The sequence below is a fragment of the Thamnophis elegans genome, chromosome 16, assembly GCF_009769535.1.
Source record: "Thamnophis elegans isolate rThaEle1 chromosome 16, rThaEle1.pri, whole genome shotgun sequence".
Classification (NCBI taxonomy): Eukaryota; Metazoa; Chordata; class Lepidosauria; order Squamata; family Colubridae; genus Thamnophis; species Thamnophis elegans.
The window spans coordinates 108,703-134,966 of record NC_045556.1 but is presented as its reverse complement, the minus strand read 5'-3'; the positions used below and the strand labels follow the sequence as shown (position 1 = coordinate 134,966).

At 53.6% G+C, this 26,264-nt stretch overlaps 3 protein-coding genes across 5 annotated transcripts; 2 read left to right on the top strand and 1 right to left on the bottom strand.

Moving 5' to 3' along the window:
- Nucleotides 1-49: 49 nt before the first annotated feature.
- CCPG1 (cell cycle progression 1) lies at nucleotides 50-10,989 on the top strand. Of its 2 annotated transcripts, none has more exons than XM_032233681.1 (9): nucleotides 50-275; nucleotides 662-731; nucleotides 1,973-2,081; nucleotides 2,653-2,732; nucleotides 3,338-3,545; nucleotides 6,389-6,631; nucleotides 8,185-8,300; nucleotides 8,653-10,085; nucleotides 10,445-10,989. In XM_032233681.1, the coding sequence occupies exons 1-9, from the start codon at nucleotides 73-75 to the stop codon at nucleotides 10,587-10,589; spliced, it is 2,607 nt and encodes an 868-aa protein (XP_032089572.1). In that variant the 5' UTR covers nucleotides 50-72; the 3' UTR covers nucleotides 10,590-10,989. The 2 variants fall into 2 exon arrangements, with proteins under 2 accessions (XP_032089572.1, XP_032089571.1); XM_032233680.1 differs by having other exon boundaries at nucleotides 8,158-8,300.
- On the bottom strand, nucleotides 10,852-21,084 carry PIGB (phosphatidylinositol glycan anchor biosynthesis class B). Its single transcript, XM_032233683.1, has 10 exons — nucleotides 21,010-21,084; nucleotides 16,244-16,348; nucleotides 15,990-16,120; nucleotides 15,543-15,683; nucleotides 15,226-15,277; nucleotides 14,355-14,566; nucleotides 14,030-14,094; nucleotides 13,038-13,251; nucleotides 12,575-12,755; nucleotides 10,852-11,355 (listed from the first exon to the last, which is right to left on the bottom strand). Exons 3-10 carry the CDS (start codon nucleotides 16,055-16,057, stop codon nucleotides 11,233-11,235), a joined length of 1,056 nt encoding a protein of 351 aa, XP_032089574.1. The 5' UTR covers nucleotides 16,058-16,120; nucleotides 16,244-16,348; nucleotides 21,010-21,084; the 3' UTR covers nucleotides 10,852-11,232.
- Nucleotides 20,550-26,209, top strand: RAB27A (RAB27A, member RAS oncogene family). 2 transcript variants are annotated; one of them, XM_032233685.1, is made up of 6 exons: nucleotides 20,550-20,831; nucleotides 23,144-23,319; nucleotides 25,025-25,113; nucleotides 25,442-25,545; nucleotides 25,732-25,855; nucleotides 25,975-26,209. In XM_032233685.1, the coding sequence occupies exons 2-6, from the start codon at nucleotides 23,167-23,169 to the stop codon at nucleotides 26,147-26,149; spliced, it is 645 nt and encodes a 214-aa protein (XP_032089576.1). In that variant the 5' UTR covers nucleotides 20,550-20,831; nucleotides 23,144-23,166; the 3' UTR covers nucleotides 26,150-26,209. The 2 variants fall into 2 exon arrangements, with proteins under 2 accessions (XP_032089576.1, XP_032089575.1); XM_032233684.1 differs by lacking the exon at nucleotides 20,550-20,831 and adding an exon at nucleotides 21,273-21,367.
- Nucleotides 26,210-26,264: the final 55 nt, after the last annotated feature.

Sequence of the window (26,264 nt, the reverse complement as noted above, 5' to 3'; positions counted from 1 at the left end):
AAAGGAGAGAGGCCTGTGCAGCGAGCCGCCTTCCGCGTCGCCCGGGCAACGGCTCGGCCCCGCCCTTTGTTGATGCGCGGGGCCGCACTCCCCCCTGGGGCATGTAGTCCTGGAGCAGCCAGCCTGCCACAGCGCCGGGCGGGGGCGGACTACACTTCCCGGCGGACGCCCCGCGGGAGGCGCAGGCGCAGCGGCGTCGCCTTTCCGGTCCCCGGTTGTTGTTCTGGCGAAGCGGGGGGAGCCGCCGGTCGCTGCGCTGCCCGCCGCTCCAGCAGGTAGGCCGGTCGCGGTCCCGCACCGCCCCGCGGCCTCCTGGCCGGTCTGGCCGCCAAGCGCCGGTTGCGCCCCCTTCGCACGGGAGGGGCGGACGACCGTTGGTCTCCGCGGCCTTGTGGGGGCGGCAGTGCAGGCCCGCTGCCCCTAGAGAAACCCCCCCCCCAGGCCAGAAGCCGAGCCGGCTTGGGTCGGGGGGGGGGAGGGAGGAAGGCGAAGGACCCGGTCCCTCCTCCTCCTCCCCCCCCCCCGGCGCTGTCCGCCCCGCGTTCCCTCCCGCAGCGGCGGTTTCGGCTCCGCTCAGGCGGGCGAAGGGGAGGAGCGGAGGTCTGGGTCTGTTTAAGGCAGAGGAAGAAGGCGGCCGCTGAAGAGGCTCTTTTCCTTGCAGCTTCTTCACAATGTCAGAGATTTCCAGCGACAGCGACTCGTCTTGTGGCTGGACGGTCATCAACCACGAGGTACCAGGCGGACTTCCGTGGGGCTGTCTTTCCGTGCTCGGCTCCAGGAGCGGGAGCGCCTCCTCGGCGGAACGGGTCTCCATCCGGAAGAAGAAGGGGCGGGGGCGCTACAAGGGCTGCTGCCAAAGGCTGCGGTGCGGGACAGCTTGGGCCTGCCTGGGTTGCTGGCCTGGCTGCTGCCTTGACCTTTTCTAATAACAACAACGTTCCAACGTTCAGTGGTTTAAAGGCAGCTGGAGTTCCCCCCCCCCCCCTTCTCCCCCCCAACTTCCATGAGGTCTGTTGAGCCGGAGCTCAAAAACTTGCCAGACCCCCCCCCCCCCCCAAATCTCCAGCACAGCTGACCTGGAAGCCACCCCATCATGCAAGAGACAAAACATGCTCAGTCTTGGCCTCCTCCTTCAGTTAAAGTCCACTTAAAAGCCCTGATATCTTTGGGTTTTTTTTGGCAGAAGCGCCTCACTGGAGAAGCTCTTCTGTGGGACCTATCGGCTGCTTGCATTAAAGCTCCTGAAAGGGAGACCCTTGGGAGGCCCCTTCATGTCTGTTTTGACGGTTTCAGGAACCAAAGCAAGCCAGTCCTTAAGAGGAGGAGGGGTGGGGAAGCTAATTGCACTCCCTAGTATAAGATAAAAGAGAGGAAGAGCAAGTCCTTTGAGTTCTGGCACCGGATGCGTTCTCTGGTTTTCAAATAGAGCAGGAAAGTCATCCAGAGTTCATTTCCGAGATTCCTGGTGGTGAAAGGTTCATCTGTAGCCTCAAAGGGCTTGAAAGCGGCAGGACTGTGTTGGCTTAGAGCAGTCCCTTGCCTCCATTTCCAGAAAGTGTGAGGATAGCACACACGAACAGACTGGCCCCTTGCAGAAGTCAAACGTTTACTCAGAAAGACAGACTAACGGGTGAAAACAGGCAGTGAGAGCCGCAACAGGCGACCCCTGCACTCTCTTATCCTTTTCCGCCGTCCACTTCCAGGTCCTAGGAGGCTCTGCTCTGTGCCAGGCAGAGTTTGGGAGGCTTGGTGGGCAGCATGGAAATATTTCTGTCTTTTGCTTTGTTTCTCAGAGGCTTCCCACATTTGTTTGGGGAGCAAACAGCTCGGCTGGTAAGAATGCATCCTGCTTGTGCACTACTAGTGGCCCATCTCTGTTCCTCGGCTTCAATGACATGCTGCTTGTGGAACATCCGGGGACTCTTTCTGGGGCTTCCGACTCAATCTCCAGTGAGCGTGTTTGTATTTTTAGGGCTCCGATGTTGAAGCAGCAGCACCAGACTCTGATAGCATAAGTGGCCACGAGGAACTGGCCTCGGAGGAACGTCTGTCTCCAACGCAAGTGGAAGACCAGCAGCAAGGTGAGTCTGGGCACAGAGCTTTGGCTGCGTTCTCTTTTGGGCCAAAGAGCTGCTGGGAATCGCACAGGAGGATTCCTGGGCCAACTGAGCAACGTCTGGCTGCGTGGGAGGGGAAGAGATCTGAGGTTTGGGTGGCCAGGGGTGAAATGGGGAGCTTTGTTTTGACAGGCATTTGCGGATAAGCTCCGTAATGATCTTCCCTGTGCAGGGCAGAAACAGGCTGGTAGTTGAGATGCCGATGGGGAGCGTTAGGAGCACTAAAGCAGCCAAGTTTTCCAGAGGCCCAGTCACTGGTTTGTGACTGGAACTATATCGGCCTTGGAGATAAAAAAGTCTCATTTGTGGTAGAAGCATTCCCAAGCTCTTGTGGTTCCCATAGCCAGGTTCCTGTGTAATGGGTGCAGTGGACGTTCTTGCCGTATAACTAAAGCTCCCCAGCCCAGGTTCTCCGGGGGAAAGCTGTGATGAGCCCACTTGGATTGGCCTGAGCAGCGTGAGTGGGTGTTAAGAGCAGAGACAGTGCAGGAGGGTCATGGAGGAGCAACCTGGTATGTCTTCTTTCTTTCTGCAGTTGACTTTGGCCAGGGTGATGGGGCACCAGTGAGCGCTACAAGCCAGTCCCCCACGGAGCCCAGCAAGCTGGTTCCTGGGGTAAGTCGTGATTCAACACAGGGCTCGGAAGATCACGTCTGGAGACAAATGCCTCTTTCTTCTGTAGCTCTCAGCAGAAAGGCGAAACATTGCAAGTGGCCTCTTTGGCAGAGCTTGTGCCAACAGGGGAGGCCCAGCTGATCTCTCCATCCCTGCTGAGTTGCCTGTTCTGATGCCAGCAGGCTCTGACTTTGCTAGAGGGGTCCCCGTGAATGTGCCCTAAATTAAGGGGTGTTTATTTCACCTTATTCTCTGCTGCTGGGATTTCCCTGCAAGAGCCTTCCAGCTAGGAGGAAGCTGTAGTCCTGGGGCCATAGGAGAGGAGGGCACTTGGGAAGGTATCGCCCACGGAAACAGCGTGCAGGAGAGCTGTGCTGCTGCTGCCCTTCTTCAGAACATGTCTTGCCCAATCCTGATACGGGTGTTCTCTCTTCGGCTTGCTGGGCTTCAGAGCTTTCTCCCCCAAATGATGAGACTGTTGTACGTCAGTGAGCAGCCTGTAGACGCCAGGCCATCGGTGTGTAAATTCTGAGTTAACAGCACTTGCAAAAAGCTATGAATTTCATTTTTCAAGTTGATAATAATCATTTAACCTTATATCCAAGGATGAGAAAGAAAAAATGCTGGATGAGACCTCCTGTGTGGGAGGAGTAAGTGATGATTCAGACATTGTGACTTTGGAGGTGCCGAAGGTAGAAGAAGTTGGAAGCCAGGAAGAAGCCGCCTCAGGAGAGGAGGAAGGTCCGGCCTCGGAGAATTTCAACATGGGCTCCTCTTCCAGCAGCCAGTATACCTTTTGCCAGCCAGAAACAGGTATGTGGCGTTCTTCAGCCTCTTAAAAGCAGGCAGCGTTCTGTGTCCTGAGGGCAACACTCCTCAAACATTTCCCCCAACTTTGAGTATGTCATTGGGTTGATTTGACTAAGGATAGGAAGCTGGTTTTCGCCTGAAGTCTCTTGAGCATTCGAAATAGCCCATGTTTTTGGCTCCCCATTGTGAGGACTCTTTAAAAAAGAAAATCCCTCCTCTCCCCCCCTCTCTTTCTGTTTTATTATATTATTGAGCGTAGAACATCCTCGGGCTCTCTGTTTAGTCACTTGGACACCCCGAAAGATATGCCCCAACTAAGGAACTCTCCTCCCAGTTAAGCAGGGCTGGGTATTCTTTGGGTTAATCTGGTTATGAGCTCTAGAGAGGCCTTGTCCTGAAGAACCAGCCCCATGCTCCTTGCCAGCGCTGGCAAAGAATGCTGCTCTGTGCACACAACACCCAAAGGCTTATGGGACTTGGGACTCCTCCACCCATCCATTTCATTTGAAATAAAGGTTGTTGGTGATTTTTTAAAACCTTCATTGGGAAGCGAGATGGAGCATACAAGTGTATTTCTAAGCTCTTATTTACAGCTGTTACGTAGAGTTAATACTTAACCTCAGATTAAGCTCGATTCTCTGAGATTAGATTTGCTTTCTGGTCTATAACCTCTCAAATAGATGAACTCTTTTAATCACAGTTTACCTGGAAAGTGAGTGTTTGAAGTCAAGTCATCTCTGGCATTAGAATAACTCTTCCTTCTCTTCAACCTGTTCTGGGAGGAGATGCAGACTAACTGCCAGTCACTTGGGTTAATTGATGAGAGTCATAATCCGGCACACAAGCAGCTGCTGCTTCTTTTTTGGCCAGGCCTCCTCAGTGCCTGGAGCCTGAACAGGGAGGGCTCGAAGGAGGCAGGTTTCTTCCGTAGACATGGCCCTTTGCTGCAGCCTCTTGGTTGGAAGTTACAAATCTTTCCCTTTGTTTTTTGCATTGAAAGCCAGTTGGTTGGAGAAGCTTTGGACGGTGGTCCTGCGGTGGGTGAGTGGATGGGGTAAGCAGCTGGTATCCGGCCTCTCCTCTCCTTAGCTGGCATGATGGCCGGAGCTGGGCATGCCGTCGTGCTTCTGAAGCAGAGAGGATGCATTTCCCCACCACTCCCCCACAAGAAAGAATTCTTGGGGGAGGTGTTTGGGGGGAAGTGGAAGAGAAGCCAGGGCTCTTGGAGCAGCCGTACATTAAAGATGAGCATGAGAGCAGTTGAGGGTCTCGGGCAAATTAAAAGACTAACATAAATCCCAGATCAGTATAAGAAAATGCATTACAAGCCCTTCATATTGCAAGACTTGTACCACTCCAAAGTCTCAAGTTTATAGTCGGCTTCATGCTTTTGGTTTCTGACTTGCTGTTCAACGTGTGCTTGTGTGTGTTTCCATGCATGCAATTTTGCAAGTGTGAAATGTTTAATGAAATCCTTTACGTAATATGAAGACTTACCTACTGTAGATACTGAGGTTTCTCGTCCTGTCCTGCTGACCCTTAAAGATGAGATGCACTTCCCGGCCCCTTCCCCCTAACAAAAGGGAGCCCTTGGTGGCCTTTTGCCCACAGGCAGAGAGAACAGAACCAGGACACAGATTCAGGGGCTTTCAGAGGAGGGTTTCCCCACACCTGACCACTCATGCAAGAGCGAGAAGCTTCTCTGACCTGATTAAGCCTTGGAATAAGCTTTGGTCCTGTTGCCATGACCCCAGATGGCAACGGTCTCTGGAATTCATAGGGCCCAAAGACTGGTTGATTTCTGAACGACCCATGTTTTTCAGAGTATAACATGCATTTTTCCTCCCTTAAAAGATGGTGAAAATTTGGGTGCGTCTTATACACTGAATGTAGCCCCACCCGCTCACCTGTCAGCCTCCACGCTTTGGCTTCTGCCTCCTTGCAGCAACAGCCTGTTTCAGCTTCATCACAGCCCGATTAGCATGTCGGATCGGCCTCCCTACCATCAACTATTTCAGGCTGCCTATTGCCGCCTCCGCGTGCCCCATTTTTGCCCTCCACACCCCATTTTCAGCCTCCACACGCCTCATTTCCCGCCCATTCTGATCCCCGCTGCTCAGAATGGGCGGAAAATGGAGCGTGCAGAGGCGGCAATAGGCTATGGCAATTCCCGCAGCCTGAAACAGCTGATTGTTGGGAGGCTGACAATCAGCTGCTTGTGCTAATCAGGCTGTGCTGAAGCTGAAACTGACTGACTGGTGTTTGCTGCAAGGAGGCAAATTGCTGGGAGGCAGAGGTAAAAATTTTTTTCTTGTTTTCCTCCCCAAAAGCTGGGCGCGTCTCATACTTTGGAGCGTCTTATACTCTGAAAAATATGGTATATTTACCCTGCATCTGGCACAAGAGCGGCTTTTTGAAAGTGAGCTGCATTCAAAGGAATCAAAAGTTCACCCATTCTGCTGAAGGCCAAGGTTTTGGTTATCATTCGGCTCTCATGTGGTGTGACTGGCCGGTACGGGACTTGCCAAGGATTCAGCCCCAGAAAGCCTGCATGGAGACAGCCCACAAAGCAAAGCAGGCGCAGAGAGTTTCAGAGCTCTGCTTGACAGCCGGCCCCAGCAAGCACAGAGGTGCCTCTGCTGAGGCATGCTCTGGAGCACAAGGGGAGGCGCCGGTGGGCTGAAGAGCGGCACGGGGCCCTTGAGTGAGTGTGTGTGTGTGTGTGCGTGGAGTGCAAGGGCCTGGCTTGGGCAGCTCCCTTTCCAGGCCTGCTGCTGCTGCTGCTGCTGCTGCTGCTTGGGAATCCCAGAGTGGTGGTGTGTTCACTGCTTGGATTTGCTGCCCAGCTTTCCCACTGCAGCCGAGTGGGGAGGAATCCAGCAGTGATGAAACCAGTCATGGCTCCAGCCCCACCTTGAGGCGCCGGCGGGCAAAGAAGAGGCTTCTCTCCAGCTCAGAGTCTGAGGAAGGTCCGCCTCCTCCCGATCCGGAAGTCAAGCAGGCCAAGCACCTGCTGAGCAGCGGCCTGAACCGGTGCATCATCCTGGCCTTGGTGATTGCGGTCAGCATGGGCTTTGGACATTTCTATGGTGAGTGCAGCAGAGCATTTTAAGGGGCAAAACGGGAACCTCTTGTCGGGGGCTTCAGCCGAGGCTGCTACTGCTTGGGGGATCTGAGGTCGGAGCCTCATAGGGCGGGTTCTGTGGGGCAAAACTGAAGAGCGTAGGGCATACGATGAAGTCTCGGAGTTCTCCAGGAAAGGTGGGCTATAAAGGAATAAAGCCCAAGTTCAGAGCTGCTGGGAAAGATCCCTTTTCTCCTAAGTGAGCAAAGGCCTAAAGAGGGGAGTTCTAGGTAGTGCTTGGCGCACGGAGAGACCCAGCTCCAGTCCGCCACGTCCAAGTCATGGGCTCCAGCCAGGCACTGCCTCTTGGGAGAACCTGGAGATCCACTGGCAAAAGCAAGCGGCTTCTGCAATGACCAATCAGGCGATGAGATGACTCGTCAGAGGAATTGTGCAGAATCTAACATTTTTAACCGCTTGCCCATCCCCAGAAGCAAAATAAGGGTTAGATGTGGAACTCTTTATATAGCTAGCTGCGGTGGAGAAGCCCGCTTTCAGTCCCAGCCCAGAGCTTGTGGGAAAGGCTGCTCTCCAGAGGCAGACTCTACGCAACAGGAACATTTTGGGTTGCAGAAAAATCCTTTTGTAAATAAGCCTTGGACCACGCTTTGGCACTCCGTGCCGTGTCATATAATTAACGTATAACAAACCAGCAACACAAATATCCTCCAGAATTTTCTTTAGATGGGAACCCAGATGATGGGCAAAATTCTGGTTTTGTAATGAATTGGCTCAGAATGGAAGCGACGTAGCTGTTCTTGGATCAATTAGTATTTATTGGTTTCTGGTGATCCCAGATTTTGGTTTGGTTTGAGGTAGAAAACATTACACTTACCTTTAGAATAATGCTGATATCCACCTGCTTTTGTTCTTCGGGAAATGTGAAAGTAAGAGGCACGATTGACTGCTGTAAATTGAATTTAGCCATCTTTGCCAGATGTGCTGGTTCTGTGTTTACAGTGGGCAAGATAACCTTTACCTGCCCTGGGATCAGGTTGCCTGGCCCTCTACTTTTCCCCAGTGCTGCCTCTCCCGAGTGTCCTTGGCCGTGGCTGCTGCTGCTGCTCCTCCTTTGACATGAGGTTTTTTCGGTTTGTTGAGACGTTGCTGCCTGAGCTCCTGTAACGTGAAGTGGCTGCTGGAGATGGCTGTGAGGCAGGCTGCAGTCCCCAACATTTCCCACTCCTCTCCAGGTGGACGCCGTTTGATGTGACCACTGTTCCAAAGAGGGCTGGTCCTCCCTCCCCCACTCCGTTCACTCTTTTCAAAATAGGCGTTAAGCGGCTGATACTGGCTGTGCGATGGATGCCCCCGTTGCACCTGTGCACTCATGCGTTGCAATCTGCCGCTTTGAAAGTATCAGCCTTTCATTTTTATTAAAGCTGAGCATTTCAATCTGCTCTACCAGGCCATAGTTCACTTGACGAAACTAAAGGAAGAATATAAGATGTGTCTCTAATAAGCTGCCTAACTTCCCATTTTTCTTGTCAGATAAAAAAGAAAATTTTATGTTTCAAGGTACAGTTCAGATCCAAAAACAACAGGAACTAGTGGAGAAGACTCACGAAGACAAACTGAATGATATGAAGGGGGATCTTTTGCAATGCCAACAAGGAAGTAAAACACCGTGTGGGGTAAGGAGAACGTTTCCATTCCCCATAATTCAAAAATACCTCAGCCCTGATCATTTCCCCCTCTCCCTTACAAAGTTTTGTAACTTTGTCACTTCAAGTGGGCAGAAACAAGTGGACGCATCCTACTTCTTGTCCTTCCAGCTTTGAGCTGCAGAGCCAGCAGTTGCTAAGTCTGAGGCCCGGGTGAAGCCAAGGGCTTGTCCCACATCGAAGCCCAAAGGGCGGAATTGGGCCACTTTGCCCTGTTGAGGGAGGGAGGGAGGGAGGCTTTCTGCTGGCCTAATTCTGCTGCTGCTGCTCCATTGCCTCTTTTCCCTTCTGTGCAACCCGTGTGCTCTCTTTTTCCACCCAGTCTCTGAAGGAGGGCCTTGCAAAGTGCTGGCTTGCAACACAGACGGAAAAGGAATCCTTTGAATCTCAGAAGTTCCGCCTTGCCTCGGAAAACCAGCACTTGAGAGAGTCTTTACAGAGAGAGGAAAAAGCACTGGCCCTGCTACAGGAAGAGCTGAGGAAGCTGAGGGAAGAAGTGAGGCACTTGGAAAGCAGAGGCCCTGGGCCGGAGTCTCTGGTTGTGACCGAAAACCAAAAACTCAGAGCGCACTTGGAGGAGGAGAGGCACAGGATGCAGAGCTTTGTGAAACAAAAGGAGACCCTGCTGGCTGAAGCTCAGATGCTGAGAAGGGAGCTTGATAAAGAACGTCAAGTGACGGTAGCACTTCGGGAAACCTTGGGAAAGCTGAACGCTCGGCACGGGCCGCTGGCGGCAGAGGCCGGTTCGCACAAGGGCCAAGAGACGGAGACCCTGCGAGGGATGTTGGCTGAACTGGAGAAGAAGCTGAGCTTTGAACAGCAGCGGTCAGATTTGTGGGAGAAGCTGTACGTTGAAGTTAAAGATCGTGCAGAGAAGCAGGAGAGAGCAGAGAAAGCCCAGAAGAAGCCAGCTGGGAAAGGGGGAAGCCCAAATAGAGCCAAGGCAAAAGCCACCTTTTTTGGTTCTGTGAAAGAAACGTTTGATGCCATGAAGAATTCGACCAAGGAATTTGTACGCCACCACAAAGAGAAAATCAAGCAGGCCAAAGAAGCGGTGAAAGAGAACCTGAGGAAATTCTCAGACTCTGTCAAGTCCACCTTTAGACATTTTAAGGACACAACAAGAAACATCTTTGACGGAAGGGAGAAGAAGAGGTACAGCGACAGAAGACACGAGACCAACAGGAAAGGGAGGATGATGCATCAGACGGACGGTTCTCGGGATGGTCCTGTAAAGCCGGCGCAGCACCAGGCTCCAGGGAGCCAAAGGCATTTTGGCCAGAGGACGCCTCGGCCCGAGGACCCCCAGCCCTTCTCGCCATTGTCCACGGACGGTGCTTCCGGGCAGTGTCCCAGGGGCCCCACGGGTAGCCCAAAGCAGCACGCCATCCTAAAAGGCTGTTCTGGCATTTTTGACTGTGCCCACCAAGAATTTATTAGCCTCTTCAACAAAGTCCTGGATCCTATTCGGGCTGATGAATTTAATCAATTAATGCACAAATATTTGCAGCAGGAAGTAAAGAACTTCCATCATTGGCGAGAACTGGAAATTTTCACCAGCAGCTTCTTCCGCAACGGTGTCTTTATTCACGACCAGATGCTGTTCTCAGACTTTGTCAACGATGTCAAAGACTATCTCGAAGACATGGAAGAATATCAGAGAGCCAGCGATGGAGCCTTTGAAGGCCTAGACAAGTATATATACCAGTACTACTTCCATCATTATAACCAGATGCCTCCTCCGCGTGGATCCAGGTGAGTGCAAAACACGAGGGCTGGAGGGGGTGGGGGTGGGGGCTGCTGCACACGGGGATGAGGAGGGGGGATCATAGCAATGCCTCTGTAAGGGAGGCTTCTCTCGGGCCAAGAGATGAAAAGGCGATCCTTGTTCACGCTAAGGCACAAGTTACAAGGACTCCTGGTCTGTCGGCCAATTTCTTTGCCCCATCAAACCCCAGTATCAGGAATACTAGGAGATTATGGGCTTCCACAGCATTCCTTTCAAGTGACAAGGAGTTGAATAGCTGGACCTGAGGCTTCCAGGGTCACCCCTTGCTTCCCCTCCTTTTTGCACCCCATCCCAGTAAGCACCCCTCTTTCATGTTCTCCCACAGCCCTCAGCAGGAAAGACCCCTTCCAAAGCACCAGCAGCGTTCCAAGAAGGAAAGCCGATGGCAAAAGCAGGGCCGCAACAATGGGAGGCACACGGCAAACCTGGAGATTGAAGTGGGGCGGCTCCCTTTTGACCCTAAGTACTGAAGGGGTGAGGGAGCCCTGCAGGCTGGCAAAATCCCTCCATGATTGGCCCCTCAGAGAGCTTTCACCACTGGCTTCATCTCCATCCTTCCTGTCTTGCAGTCTTCTTGGGAAGCATTAATTAATTTGGCTGCTTTCTACTATTACAATAAATCAGCAGGGTAAGCAGTAGCTTTAGACAAGTTGTAAAATAAGCTTTTCTGCACTTGTTGGTACTTGGTTCTACTAAAAGATATGGTACAGATTTCATCTCATGCTCCAGAAGCACATCTTGATAGCTGTTTAATTACCCTGATCATGATGGGATTTCTTGCGTGTCCTCTTTCTGATCATCTTGCTTTTAAATTTTCTTGCACAACTGTACATTGTAAAAATAATAATAAAAAGATGGTTCCAAACTGTCTATTCATAGAGGTTTGCATAGCTGCGTACAGTCTGAGCAAATCTGAAATCTTAGCAGAAGGATAAGGCCGCCTTTGCAAAAACAAATGTGGAAGGTGGCACCTTCCACCTCTCCAGAGCTATGCACACTTCTCCTACTTCTCCTACTTATCCACAGACTTCAGGTCAGGGGTTGCTGCTGCTGCTGCTGTTGTTCCTCTTGCGTCAGCTCCATCCCCCCCCCCCATCCTTTAAACCACTTTCATCAATCTTCAAAATAATTTTTGAACACATAGATGTGGCTTCCAACTCGTCCTTGAGGCAAATGGGTGTGAAAGAATGTGGCAGCTTTTACATATCTGTTCGAAATCAGAAATGATGATATTTCCTGTAATTAAAAATACAGTTAAGGATTACATAGATTGCATCTACTTTGAAAAATGTTCATTCAACTTGCATGGGAAGCTGCCACAAGACTAGTAGATTGCCTTCTCCCTCCCCAAATCTTACAGAGTTATTACCCAATAATGAAAAACAAAGGGCAAATACTGATTTTGAAAAGAAAATGGCATTCCCCCTGATCAATCAGAGCAAAGTCATACACTGCAAAGCATCTGGAATACTGTACAGAGTTTTGGTCATCACAATGTAAAAAAGATGCGGAGACTCTAGGAAGAGTGCAGAGAAAAACAATAAAGATTAGGGAACTGGAGGCTAAAACACGAAGGACTGTTGCAGGAACTGGTTATGTCCAGTTTAATTAAAAGGACTAGGGGAGATATGATAGCAGGGCTCCAATATCTCAGGGGCTGCCACAAAGAAGAGGGAAGCAAGCTAATCTCCAAAGCACCTGAGGGTAGCAATGGGTGGAAACTAATCAAGGAGAGAAGCAACTTGGAACTAAGGAGGGATTTCCTGACAGAACAATTAATCAGGGGAATAACTTGCCCTTGTGAATGTTCCAACACTGGAAGTTTTCAAAAAGATATTGGATAACCATTTGTCTGAAGCGGTGTAGGGGTTCCTGCCTAGGCAGGGGGTTGGATTAGAAGACCTCCAAGGTCCCTTCCAACTATGTTCGGTTCTGTTTTAATAGCAGTAATGCTTAGACTTAACTACCGCTTCATGGTGCTTTACAACCCTCTCTAAGGCAGTTTACAGAGTCAGCCTCTTGCTCCCAACAATTTGGGTCCTCATTTTATCGACCTCAGAAGGATGAAAGTCTGAAGCAACCTTGAGCTTGGTGAGATTCGAACTGCCAAATTGTAGGCAGCCAGCAGTCAGCAGAAATAGCCTGCAGCACTGTATTCTAACCACTGCACCATTGTGTCTTGAGCTGGCAATACTCATGCCAACCTGGCTGAGGGTAGGGCTACCAGTAGCCTGACTTACCCTAAAGAAGACTTAACATTTACTATGTGCTACTATGAAGACATGAAGGGAGGCACAGGGCGGTGGGCTCCTCCATGCATCTCGTTAGGCAGACTTTACGTCCTCAGGTGGGTCAGAACACACACGCCACCTTTGGCGGTGAGGCTCCCCCTGTGGAGGCCACAAGGAGCCCTGCTAAGAAGGTTCTGCTGGTCAGGGGACTCGGGCTTACCTACCTGCTCAAGGACATTGAAGAAGACCAAGTGGGAGGGCAGTTGTGTAGCATTAGGGAACTCTTTGTGGAGCCACAGGAGAGGGCGAGAGTAAAATAAGTCAGCTTCATCCAGATAGTTGCTTCTTCCCATCAAATCCGGAGGGCACTGAAGAAATCTCACTTGCAGTGGGCAGTGAATATGGCTAGGAGCAAAACAAAACCCCAACAGTTGAAAAGGGGAGGTGGCTGGGCTGACATTCCTCCGGGCCTTTGTTTGTGCTAAAGCATCATCAAAAGAATGGGGGCAGAGATGATGAGACGCTTGTGTATTCATGTCTCTGCAAGACAACAGAGATCCACCCACCACCTTGAAGTAAAAATACAAGGCAGGCTACCTCCTGGGGGATGGGGCCTTTGGGAAAGGCCATTTCAGGGGAGGAGGAGGAGGAGACAGGTTGCCTGCTAGACAAGAACCTTGGCCTTACCTGTATAAAGGAGTTGAATGACAGGGCATCAGCAGGAGAATGGATGATGCCTGCCCTCGGGCCAAAGGGTTGCAGAGCTCCCGGAGGTAGACCATCACGTCCAGAGTGCCACGCTGATGGACCAAACCCGTGTAGAGGGCAAGGAGCAGGTTGGAGCTCAGCAAGAAGGAGACGGCAGCCCTTCTCCACCTCTTCAGCTGAGCCAGAGAATGTCCTGTGGAAATGAGCTTTTCAGAAGGGGCTCAAGACAGTCGGTTGGAGGGTGCTGGACCAGGAGAGGGACGCCAAGGGGTGCGTTCCTTTCTTAAGATGGCAAATAATTGCCTGAAAGAATAAGGGCCATACACAGTGCAAATCCCTGACGTTATTGTCACTCCAGGATGTGAATTACAGGTAGCCCTTTGCCACAACTGAGGCCAAAATTTATGTTGCTAAGTGAGAAATGTGTTGAGTTTTGCCCCATTTTACAACTTTTCATGCCACATTTGTTGGGAATTGCTGCCGTTGTTAAATGAATCTGGTTTCCCCGTTGACTTGGCTTGTCAGAAGGTTGCAAAAGGTTCCCCTGACCCCAGGACACGGCAACCGTCATAAATGTGAGTCAGTTGTCAAGCATCCGAATCTAAATCCCATGACCAGTCATAAGTGTGAAAAATGGTCATCAGTCACTTTTTCCAGGTCCCGTTGTAACTTTGGAGAGTCACTAAGCGAACGATTGTAAGTCGAGGACCACCTGTTAAAGGACTAAAATATCAAGAAAATAAAAGACTCTCCGTATGGTAGAAAACTGAAGTCGGGGGAAGCGGCTTTGGCTGTGGAAGAGATGGCCACGGCTGCCACGATGCGTGGGGGGTGGGCCTGTGCCATTTCTGCAGAAGAACTTACCAGGACTGGCATTGTACGATAGCTGACCACTCTTTGGGAAAGGAGAGTGCCTCCCCCCCCCCCCCGCCCCCCACGAAAGACGACATCCATCAAGCCTAAGTGCTTACCACAGAAGAGCATACAGATGGGCAGGATGGAGTAGATAAATCGGAATTCTTTGTGACGAAGAACACTGAAAGAAGTGGACAGGGCAAGACCATCATGGACGTTCCCCAACTTCTACCTGAATAATTAAGTTCAAGGCTTCTCTCTTCCTCAGAAACGCTGGAAGGCTCCATTCCGTCCATGCCAAGAAGCTCCCCTTTGCTTGGCTGATTAAGGGCAAGCTGACTAAGCCACCTCTAGCTGGGCAGGGCAGGAAGAGCCTTTATCCCGAGCAGTAACAAGAACAAGGGCACGAAGCAATCTCAGAAGAACAAGAACATGTGGTACCTGTAGGCTGTCACAGTCCAAAGCACAACCACCAAGAACACACGATGCTTCCTCGGGGCACTGAAGCAGCCGTGGAGGAAGAAAGGCAGGTGGGGACCGAGGATCGCCGGCAAGCCCTGGGTGAAATACCAGTGCCAGGAGTGGGATCCATAGAAGGTGGCCAGCTCATGCAGAACATTGAATTTCAGAAAGTTGAGGGGAACCACAACCCACTGCAGGGACGAGAAAAGGAATGGTCAGCTTGCCCCACGACAGGAACGCCGGCAGTTTTCCCCTTGAGGGAACGTTCAGGAGCCACGTCGGCCCCGTTCTCTCTTTTCCAGAACAAAAAAAAGTAAGCCGGCTCAGGCAGGTCTGATTAGAGCTCGCATGGGAGATGGCCAGCCTGGCCGCACTCTAAGCTGGGCTGGGGAGTTGGGCAAAGAAATGCCAGCAATTGAGCCCAACATAAGGGTACGTCGCACAGTCTCCAGCCCAGGCTGCGGGAGGATTTGCTTTGCTTGGCAAGGAATGGCACCACCCTAATGCAACCCATTATCCTACAACGCCACCCTCTCCTGCACACAGTTACACCGCTGGGAAAAGGAGCTAGGAATCACGTGGAGGGGAGACCCTGCATCCTCCAACTTTGCATTGATGTGATCCTCAAAACACGACCTGGGCTCACAGCCTTTCACCGGTTTCTCCCGCAAGCCCAGCGCCCGTTTGAAAATGGGGAGAGAAGATGGGACAAGCAGAGGAAGGCAAGGAGAGGCTGGTGGCCCAGTGCCCATCTCAGTAGTCCTATAGGCTGTAGGAAGAGCCCAGAGAAAGACAGACATTTGGGTTCAAGACTAAACAATCCTTGGAGGATTTGATGATACCAGCTTACCTTGCCAAAAAAGATCCTGTCAACTACTAACGAACCTCCCAAAGCAATTAGTCTGTTAAAAGAGAAAAGCAACAGTTCCACGGCAAAATGACAGGTTCTCCCCTGCTCAGGGTCTCCCCCCCTCCCCCCCATGAGGCCCTGGATGGGGGCCATGCATTGTTTCCCGCGCCTGTCCCCAGCCAAGTCGTTTGCTCTTTCCCACCTATGCCATGCCAAGCACAGCGTTTCCTAGAACCCAATGACGCTTCCTTTCTGTGTTGTTGAGCACTGTTTAAAACTGTGGTGATTTTGACAAAACTCCGTAAAGACCCTCTTACCCCACTGGAAGGCAAGCACCCCAGAGGAAACGCCTCTTGTTGGGCTCTTTCCCAAAGTGCCAAAGCAGCAGCGGAGCCCATGGAATGGCAGCCGTTGGGCGGATGATGCACGCCAGCGCAACCAGGGCTAGGTAGCAGCGGCTGGAAAGGCAGCAGATGGGAAACTTCAGGACAGCTACAGGAAAGCCACCGAGACGGGCTCCCAACCATAACACAGTCCTAGCGTTTATTCAAATATAAAGGTACATGGAGCTGCAGCATTCATGCATTTCACAAAAGAGACGGAAACAGAGAAAGGTCCAGGGTCCCTGAGCTCAAGGCTCAAAAGAACTGAGGGAAAAGCAGTTTTGAAGAAAACATGTTGGGAAACCAGCCAAGCACAAGAAAACTTGGCCTAAGAATAATTTGCCTGACACCCCCTCCATCCCATGATACAAGGTTTTTCACCTGATTTCCGTTTTGGTGCTTTCCATGGGATAGTAGCAAAGAGCAAAGATGGTGAGAACTGCTTCCATGGTGTTGGTGAGGGTCCTGGTGCAGCAGTACCACGTGAACCAAGAACACAACTGGCAAAAGTACTGGGAACAAAGCCGAAGAAGAGTAGGTGTGTGTTGGGGGGTCCCAGCCACAGCAAAGTCCTTGGCTCTGAAGTCTGCCAGGTCTCACACCACGGCAGACTGAGGGGAGAGGCTGAGACTCACCACCCATTTGGCCGTCTCAAGGTTATCCAGTCGCTTTGCCAAGGAATATAACTTCACATCTGCAAATGCTGCCAGAACTGCCTGGAAAACCCTAGGGAGCCAGATCTGTTAGAAGATGAGACACAAGGAGAAGAGCGTGGAAGAAACGTTTGCTTCTTCCCAAACAGAAATCTGATCTCTCGCTGAAATGCAAAGGCCCATTGAAACAGAAAGCCTCCAAAGCCACATTTGAAGCAGGAAAACTAAAAGCACAAGGATTGCATGGACATCAGAGCTTTTCAGTCTCCCTGTTTGGGATTTTTTCAGACCGGCTTTCTTAGACTGAGGTGGTCGCTTACATGGAAGGATGCTGAAGAACCACTGCGCCCCCCCCCTCCCTCCCGCCACACACACCCTTGGTGGTAATGTCTGATGCTTCCCTCCGGCCGCTTTTGAAGGGGCTTCCCTGGGCCAGTCAAACCCGGTGGGGCTGGCCTAATGCGGCCCTCTGGGTCTCGTGAGGGGGAGCCTGAGGCGAGGAGGGGGCCTCGGAGGGAGGGAGGGGGGCGTTTCGGTCCCTCGGCTCAGAGCTGCTTCAGGGGCGCCTCCCACCCTCTCCTCCTCCTCCTCCTCCTCCTCCTCCTGTGGTCGTTGAAGAGCAAAGGCGCCCGCGGAAGGGCCGCTCCCCTCACCAGCAGCGGCGCCTGGTCCTTGCCCAGCAGCTGCAGCGCCTTGAAGAGGCCGGCGAAGAGCAGCGGGTAGAGGGGGCTGCGCAGGGCCTCGGCCCACTCCCAGGTCAGGCTCCCGTATCTGGCGCGCCGTTAAGGACTCGGCTGGACGGAGGGGCGAGGCGGGGTCTCCCTCCCTCCCGCCGCCCGCCCCCCGTCCGCCCCCCCCAGGATACCCGAAGGCCGCCCGGTGCGCCACCTCCAGCGACTGCCAGTACTCGTCCGGGACGAAGCTGGTGCGCACCGAGAGGCAGCAGAGCAGCCGCAGCGCCAGGCTCAGCGCCAGGAGACCCCGGGAGGACCCCGAGGGACCCTCCGCCCGCCGACCCCCCGGCTGACGCCTGCGAGCCCCGCCCGCCGCCGCCGCCGCCGCCGCCTCCATAGCCCCCGCCGCCGCCGCCGCCGCCGCGGAAGGGAGGGAGGGCGCAGGCGCGGGAGGCCAGCCTCGGCCGCTCCCCCGCGCGTGCGCAGCCGCCGAAGCCGCCGCCATCGCCGCCGCCATGCGCGGGTGGGAGCCGCTGGTGCGCCTGGTGACGGTGTTCGTGCTGGGCGTGGGCGGCGGCATCTACGGCGCCGAGCCCATCCGGAAGGAGGCCGCCCGCCTGCGCGCCCTCTCCGACCCCGAGCCGCCGCCGCCGCCGCCGCCGCCCGAGGAGGCCCCGCCGCCGCCGCCCGCCTAGGAGCGCCCGCCCTGAAGCTGCAGGAGGAGGAGGAGGAGGAGGAGGAGGCCGGCCCCGAAGGAGAAACGGGACTCCCGGGGCGCCTCGTCCGCCGCTGCTCCGCCCGCCCGCCCGCCCAGGGGGCCTCTCGGTGGACGCCGCCATCTCCGCCCGTGAGCCGAAGCGGAGCGCGCGTCGTCCTCCTCCTCCTCCTCCTCCTCCTCCTCGAGGGCTCCCGAAGCCTCGGCGGCGCTGGTGGCCTAAGCGGACATAAGACTTTTCCCCTCCCAGAGGCGGAATAAACGGCTGGGAAATGGAGACGCCGCTCTTCCCTTCTTTCCCGCCGCTTTCGCTTTCGCTGCTTCTTATGGATGAGCCTCGAGGGGAGCAGAATTCCTAGAGTGTGGTGTTCAAGGGCTGCCGGGTGTCGTTTATTTGTTATCCCGCATTTATTACCTTATAAAGGACATTATTCTTTTAAATCACAAGAAACCGCCGGTGGGTAACTAATCCTTCTGTCAGTAGCCCTAAAGGTGCAGCCCACGGGAAGACGTAAGTAACCCCCCACCCAGCCACACCTGGAGGCAACCGGAGTGGAGATGGGCAAACTCCCCGTTTTGCACAGGGGTCCAAACTGGTCCTGGAGAAGCTGGGACATCCGGCCTTCGCAGGAGGGAAGGTGACTCCAGGGCTGATGGCTCTCTTGACAGTCCTGGGTCTGGAATGGGCTGAGGTAGGGAACAACCGGTTTGGGCAAAACAGACAAAGGGGCCCTCCAAAAGACTCCTACCCCTAGTCAGCAGCTGCAGGCCCCTGCAAAATATTCCCCTCTGAATGGAGCAAAAGGGGCTTCTGCTTCAGGAGAGACAGTTGTTCCAGCTGTGATGGGACACAGGGCTATTGCTGCTTCCTGCCCCCTTCCAGGCTGGAATCTCTGCTGGCCTTCAAGGCCAACTTCTCCAGGCCTGTTGTAGCAAAAATTAGCCGTTGCTTAGCTCAGCAACTCCACCACACCTGATACTTCCACCATGTAAAGAAGAGCTGGGCATGGCAAGGAAGATCCCCACCCTCTGCTGGAGGGTCTGACAGATGTTGCTGCAAGGGGCTCCAACCAGGGACTGCGCCTCCTCTTCCCCCCCCCCCCTTTGCCCCCTTTTTTCTGGAAGTGAAAAACATCATCCGCCATCACTTGATCAGCCACATGACTGCCGCCAGCTGAGGCTCCTTGGAGGACAAGAGCCAGCCCAGGCACCTGGTTGGGCTTGGAGCCTCCCTCCTGGCTAGCCTGTTCCAGACCCCTTGAGCATCCGATGGTCTTTGTTTCCAGAGCCTCTGGCCGCTTCAACTCCCAACCTCTTTCCAAGCAGATCTATGCGCCACTCACGTTCTCAGACACCGTGGCAGCTCTTCAGTTCAGGATGGGCCTCCTGGACAATCTCTTGGTTTCCTGCTGCTCCAGAACGGAGGCAATGGTTATAGGTCAGCTGCCCCCAACCTTTCGGGCGCTGGGGACCAGTTCATGGGACGTGCTGCCTTTATCCCGCAGATGGGGCTTCACTTGTTTGCGCAGCCTGTTATAGCTTGATAAGCTGCAAGAAATGTTCCCATCCAGTCATCCTGCAGGTTGACCTTCAGCCAGTCTCCAACTCCGTACCCACTCTGAGAAGGGATGCGGAGGTAAACGTGGCGGCAACGCTGGCATAGCAGAAGAAGGTACCGGCAGCTTGAATGGCGGAAGCAGGGGGACAGTCTTCCATGCTTTGGCAGCTTTTAAAGCATCTTCACTTTGTAAAGTGGTTTGGCTGCAGTTGCCTTGACTCAGCAATACACCCCCTTTAAGAGAAAATGGTTTATGTGTCCGGAGTGGAGTCTTGGCTGTCCTGAGGCCATTGGTGAATCCCCAATATCCATAAGTACAGGGGACCTCGGTCCATCCTGTTTCCATAATGTATGCCAATTGCCCAAGAAAGCCCATCCTCCTCCCACCAAATGCCCCACAGAAGCAGCCTCACTAAGAGCCGTTGCTCCCCCAGATTTCCTCAAATTGGTCCCACTAATTTTTGACGCCAGCACTGCATCTTGTACTAGCGGATTCATTCTTCAGACAGTGCGCAAACAGGATGGCAAAGGAGTTGAACTCCACCGAAATAAGCCATCTAGGCAGACTGCAGGTCCCCCAGTCCCAAAAGATTTCCTTTTGACATGCTCGTATGTACGCAGTCACATTTTAAAGCTCTCATCTTTTCCATTGTTTCTGCTTTTTTATGCCCTCAATCAAAGGGAGCAGATGCCCTCCCTGCTCTGCAAACTTAACATGGGGTGAAGGTGGAATTGTAGGCAGGTTTATTCTGGTTTAGGTTTAGGTTTTAGGTTTTATTTGCATTTGTAGGCCGCCCTTTTCCCTGAGGGGACTCAGGGCGGCTCACAGAAAACCAGGGAAAGGGGAAATACAACATTGAGACAACAACACATAATAAAATAATGAGCAACATGCATACAACATTCGGGCGGGGTAGAAATCCTTGCCCTCGGTTTGGGTCCAGCCGTGAGCCTTTGAGTCTGGGGGCTCTTTTGAAAAGGATGTGAATTCTCTGCACTTGGAGAGGCTTTGCATAAGTTCTGCTCTGATGAGGTATAAAAGAAAACACCTCAGAGGCGCAATCAAATTGATTTAGCAAGAGAAATGACTGATAAGCCCTTGACAGCACCATTTCCTACTGAAGCCAGCCACACCACTATGCATCTCCTTTCAGCTTTTGCCGCTCCAGATGCCTTCTGCGCTGTAGAGTGAGGGCGCGAGAGCCTCTGGGATCAGTGCATTTTCCCTCTGGTTGTCAGGCTATGGAAGCCCTTCAGCTGGAGAGAGAGAGCTTGGGAGGTCTGCCGCTGTTCCCCCTCCCCTCTTGGCCTTCAGCCAAAAGGCCTTCCCGGCTCTCCTCCTCCTCCACCACCACCACAGAGGAAATCCTGCAGGGCTGGGAAGTGGGGGAGGCATCCTGGGCTGGTTTTGTGCCTGCAGAGAGGCAGCTGCGGAGGGTCTGCGCCTGAGGAAGGGCCACTATTATACAGAGGCTGCGTGGGGCAAAAGATAAGCGGCAGAACGGGTCTAGTATTGTAGTAGTCTGCCGATGAAATTTGAGCTGCTGAAGCCTTCAGAGTAAATGCCCACATTTGCACATGCGCCCGCACAGCCCTCCAGCATATGGGAGGTCTTGCTAAAAGGTACGTGGGGAGCACCCTGCTAAACCTCCTTGGCACCTTTGAGTTTATGCAGCAGAAGACACCCCCCTCTTGCGTCTCCCCCTCCCCCCACCGCTTTCATGCCACGCCCAAGTCTGGATCCTTCAGTCAGAGAGTTCCACTCCCTTCCTAAACTAGCTCTTCTTCCTGCCAAGCCTACCTGTTTGCTAGTCCTTGGTGGAGGCAGCTCCCTCTGCAGGGACTGGGATGCCCGGACACAAGGCTGCCCTGGGAATTGCCCAACTGAGCCCACTCGCTTGGCAGGAGGAAGCCCAGGTGGTGTTGAATGCAGCCTCAGCTCCTGCAAATGAGGAGGGGTGATGGCACAGCCCCTTTCCCAGCCCCGATGCCCTTGGCTGGCCTCAGGAAGCACACCTTCCACCCATGGCAGTCTCCAGGTGACACGTAAGCTGCTGCTGCGGCTGCTGCTGTTCCTGGCTGGGCGAGAAGCAGGTGGGGCTCGGGAGGCCAGCCCAAGGTAACTCTGGCAGCAGCAGCAGCAGCAGCAGCAGCAACGGGTGAGCGGGCAGCCTCTTCGCTGCAGTGGGTAGAGGAGGGGGAGGCACACTTGGGGAAATGACTCCCTTCACCAGGAGGGTTTCAGCCTGACTGCTTGCAAAGCAGCCGCTGGGGAGCGGGGGTGGCATCCTGAGCCTGGGCCCTCCCAGGGTGGTGGAATGACCAGGGAAGAGTGAGGCAGGTGCCAAGCAGTGGGAGCAGGCAGCCCCTTTCCCCCTTTTAACCCAGCATTCTGCATGGAGGCTCCTGTGGAAATGGACGGGCTGCGGGCAAGGTGATGCCGCCAATACCGTCAGGGAATGTAGGTGGCTGATGCAAAAAGGAGGTGGGGAGGCAGAGATCAGCCCAGGCCAACATCGCTCACAAGCCTCCTGTGCAGCAGCAAAGCAGCTGTGCCAGGATGCCCTGGACAAAAAGAGAAAGCTTGACGTTCCTAAGAAAACCCACATCTGTCTGCTCACAAGGATCTGGGGGAGGCTGTTTGCAATGGCTACTGGGGCAGCCACGCAGGGTGCAAATTCAAAGATTAGCCTTCTGGCATTGCCCTCCAATTGGCAGAGTAGAAGACTGATCCTCCCTCCCAGATGTCAAGCTGGGGGTCTGGCACTGCTGGCTAGCTGAAGCTGTCTAGGGATCCCCTGCGAGGTTAATTGGCGGGAGGGGTGGGGGTCCTGCAATCTACACTCCTGAAGGGGGGGTCTCCGTCATGAGTCTTGCACTAGTGATGCTCCTGCCCCACCTGTATCCTGGATGTGCAGGCAGCCTCTTTGCCAGGCATTCTGGGAAGGATCCCCTTGGCATTAGCCAAAAAGCAACTCCTGGGCAATCCAAAATCCAAGTAGACAAAGGGAGGAGGCTGCAGATTCAATATTTGCGGAGGGAGGAGGCGCCTCGCCTCTTGGCCAATTTCAGAAGTTCAGCATGATGAGCTCAGCTATATTCCTCGGGAGCAGCTGCCTTCCTCTGCTTTCTCTATCTCACTTCCAATTGTCAAATGCCCAAGACTGATCTGAAACCGAGCTTGCGTTATTAGACAACCTGTGTAGAAGGGATAAAGCCACTGTTTCCTCAGTAATGAAAACATGCAGATTGGTGGGCAAAATCTAACTGCAGGCAGCCAGGGGCTCCAGGAGACAGCAGGCCTCGTGCCTCCTGATAAAATCCAAATGATTTGTCTCTGTCCTTGTCACAGAGAAGGAAGGAAGAGATGGCCAGGGTATGTTTGTGCTTAGGGACAAATGAGGAAGCATTGATAAGACTCTTACAGGCAGCCTGAAGGCAACCTCCGAGGAGGAGGAGGAAGCAGTGGGAGTCTGCTGAAAGAACACGGCTCCCCTTTTCCACAGAGAGGGACTTCAAAAGCGAGCATCCCCCTAGTATTATCTGTGGGGAAAGCCTGTCTTTTACAAGACGACCAGGGAGGGCTGGGTACCCCCACCTGCAGCAGCAGCAGCAGCATCTCCTGGAATGAGTGCTGGGCCCCAGAGAAGTCTTGGCCTTCCAGTCCCATTTAGGCGCCTTCTGAGCCCTGTCTGCTGACCTCACCTCCATGCAGTTCCACACCCAATGGCCCAGATCCAGAGAGGCTCCTTTTGATACCTGTAGTGAACCAAAGTCACCCGCCAACAATGTTGTGCTACCTGTGGGCGAGATGTGGAACAGCGTTCCAGGCACCCACTGTGTCCCTTTGAGCCTCTTATTGGGCCCCACCCACTCGGGAGGCTCCTCTGAGACCTCTGGACTCAAAACTTTTCTTCCTTTCTTCCCCCCTTCAGGCTGTTACTAAGGATCACTCGGTATGTCTGACAGGGACTACGATTACCTTATCAAGTTCCTAGCCCTTGGTGATTCTGGGGTTGGAAAGACCAGTTTCCTTTACCAGTACACAGATGGGAAATTCAATTCCAAATTCATCACAACTGTAGGCATTGATTTTCAGGAAAAAAGGCTGGTAAGTCCCTTCCAACTGCATTCCTTTTTGGGAGAAATTGTGGATGAGCTATGCAGAAGGAAATCATTCAGGAAACCGTGCCTGATGTCGGGGCAGACGAAGGAAGAAGGGAAGAGGCCAAGATGCTTTTCCTTTGAGATTCCCCGCCCCCTCTGCCTTCCGTCCTCTTGGTCGGTCTTCAGAAGCGCCTTTGGCCTGAACTCCTGCTGCCTTCCCAGCCACCGACCCTTACTGCATGGACACCAGTGACAAAAACCACCACTTAGGGACTAGATCCTGCTGCAAGGGAAGGATGCAGAGAAAGTGCTGATTGGTTACCTTGTTCTCACCTACTGGCTATCATTACACAAGCCTCCAAGCACTGAAAGAGCCAGCATCCACCCCTTCTCAACTGCCTTCCAGCCACCCACCCTTCCAAGAGTGGAAACGGGGGGGGGGGGGGGGCGATGCCCTCCAAGCAGAAGGCAGCTGGTAGCCAAATGCTGCCTCTTTCTGCTTGCCCAAGCGGGGTGTCGTCTGCAAAAACCCCGCACCTGGTTCTTTGCTCTCCTGCGCAAAGTCCTCGGTTGCCCTTTTGAACGGCTCTGGCAGGCTGTCTAAATGACTCTGCCTTTCTAGTGAAAACTTTGCCTCTGGTTGTCCACATCTGGCCTTCTACAGGTTGATGAACTTGAGACTTTTGTCAGTGGCTGATAGACACTTTCTTTCCTCCCATGAGATTTCTGCAAAGCAGTCTTGCTTTCAGATCAGTCCAAGAAGAGCAAAGCTTTCCAGAGAGCTGGTTCAATCCATTGGCACCTACCACCCCGTTCCACAGTGTAGAAAACAATCCTGCCTCTAACGCTGCCAGCCCTGGGCCCTTCCCTGGCATTTTTCCAAAGAGAGAAATGACTGTCTTCCACTCCAAGCTCCCAGCCGTGCTCTGGAGGGAATTCATATTCCTTGTGTGGGACTGCCTGCCTGCCCTCAGTCCTCCTCCAGGCTTACAACTTGCTTCTTGTGGATCTGGTGTTTTTGTGCCCAACAAAAGACACAGTGCTGCCAAGTTTGCAGCTCTTCAATATGGTTTCTGCAGGCAAGTTTGAAATTTGCTGCTTCTTCCCTGTGGATATGGGGCTGCTGTGTTGAGGGACATTCCTGTACATTAAAAAAAAAAAGAATATTTAATCATGGTTCACCCTGAAGGGAATTTTGCAGATTCAGACATGTCAGAGTCAGGGCCTATGCATGGGTGCAAGAAACATGGGTGCTACTGCCGGGAGGAGGGCGAATGGCAAACACGAGCTGAAGCTCTGTGCAAATTGTAGATGCACTATATAGACATGCGCTACAAACACCAGCATAATAGGAAAAGGGGGAATCAACCTTTTTTTTACAGGAGCAGCATAATGGGTTAGAAGGCAGAAACACTGAGATTCTGGAAAGCTACCAGATGGAAGGGCATACGAAGCAAACATGGGACTGCAGGAAACTATTGCAATAGGCTCACATGGGAAGGAGGCCATGGATTTAGCACCATGGATTTACCTATACAAACATCAGTGAGACACGAATCTGCTTACTTTTCTAAAAGCTCCTCCATGAATGAAGAAAGCAAAGGATCTATTGGCTTCCTCAAAGCATTGGGGGAGGGGGGAGGAAGAGAGAAAGATTCCTGGTTTGTCAGCTGATGGCTGGAGACATTCACAAATCCTTTTGGAATCAGGTGTACCGACCTAACAGACCAGATCATGGGGTCAGCGGCCGAGGACAGAGAATACATCTTCAGTTGTGGGACACAGCAGGGCAGGAAAGGTGAGCATGCTTGAAAAATGGACCGAACCACCCACCTCCACTACCCGGCCAATTTGGCTCCTGATGGGACCAGTCGCCTTGATGCCTGAGTGCAAGCAGAGGTTGGCAATCCCTCAGTATTCCGACCTCTGCACTGGGCGTTTCCTATGGCTGAGGAACCTGTGTTCTTTATGACTTTAGAAATTAAGACATTTGTTCTATCACTTTTAAAACTTCAGATATTTCGTCCTTAAGTAGAAAGCCTAAAGAGGCCTCCGGGGACAGGCATGGAGTCAGCCTGAGAGGAGAGAGCAGCAGGGTAATAATGCTTGGCCCTTCCTCTTGGTAGGTTCCGCAGCTTGACCACCGCCTTCTTCAGGGACGCCATAGGCTTCCTCCTGCTCTTTGACCTAACCAGCGAGCAAAGCTTCCTCAACGTCCGGAACTGGATGAGTAAGTCTCACCCCACTTGCAGCCACCGCGGCGGGACCGGGCTAAGGTAAGGGCCAGCCGCGAGGGAGCCCGGTGGGAACCCAGGGGGGTTACTGACTGCCGGGGTGCCGGTGGGAGCCCCGAGGGCTTTTAAGCAGGGGGGCAGCCAAGCCAGGGGCTCCAGCTCCCCGCTTCCCTTCCCGGCAGGCCAGCTGCAGACCCACGCCTACTGCCAGAGCCCCGACGTGGTGCTGTGCGGGAACAAGAGCGACCTGGAGGGGCAGCGCGTGGTGAAGGAGGACGAGGCCAAGCGCCTGGCAGGCAAATACGGGCAAGTGGCGGCTTCCTGCGCGGGCCTCGCGGGCGGCGGCGGCGGCGGCGGGAGAGGCGACCCTTTGCCTGCCCCGGCCGCCCCCTCCGCCCGCCTGACGCTGCCCGCTGTGCTTGCAGGGCGCCCTACTTCGAGACCAGCGCCGCCAACGGCGCCAACGTGGGCCCGGCCGTGGAGGCGCTGCTGGGGCTGCTGATGGAGCGCATGGAGCGGTGCGTGGACGGGCCCCGCGCCCGCCTCCCCGACGGCCCCGCCGAGGCGCCCCCGCAGCCCGACGGCGGCTGCGGCTGCTGAGGGCTCCGCCGCGGCCCTCCCGCCTCCGGCAGACGCGCAATAAAGCAGTCCGTGGCCAGATCCCGCCTCCTCCTCTTCTTCCGCCGCCGTTTCGCCGCCGCTAGAAGGACTGGGG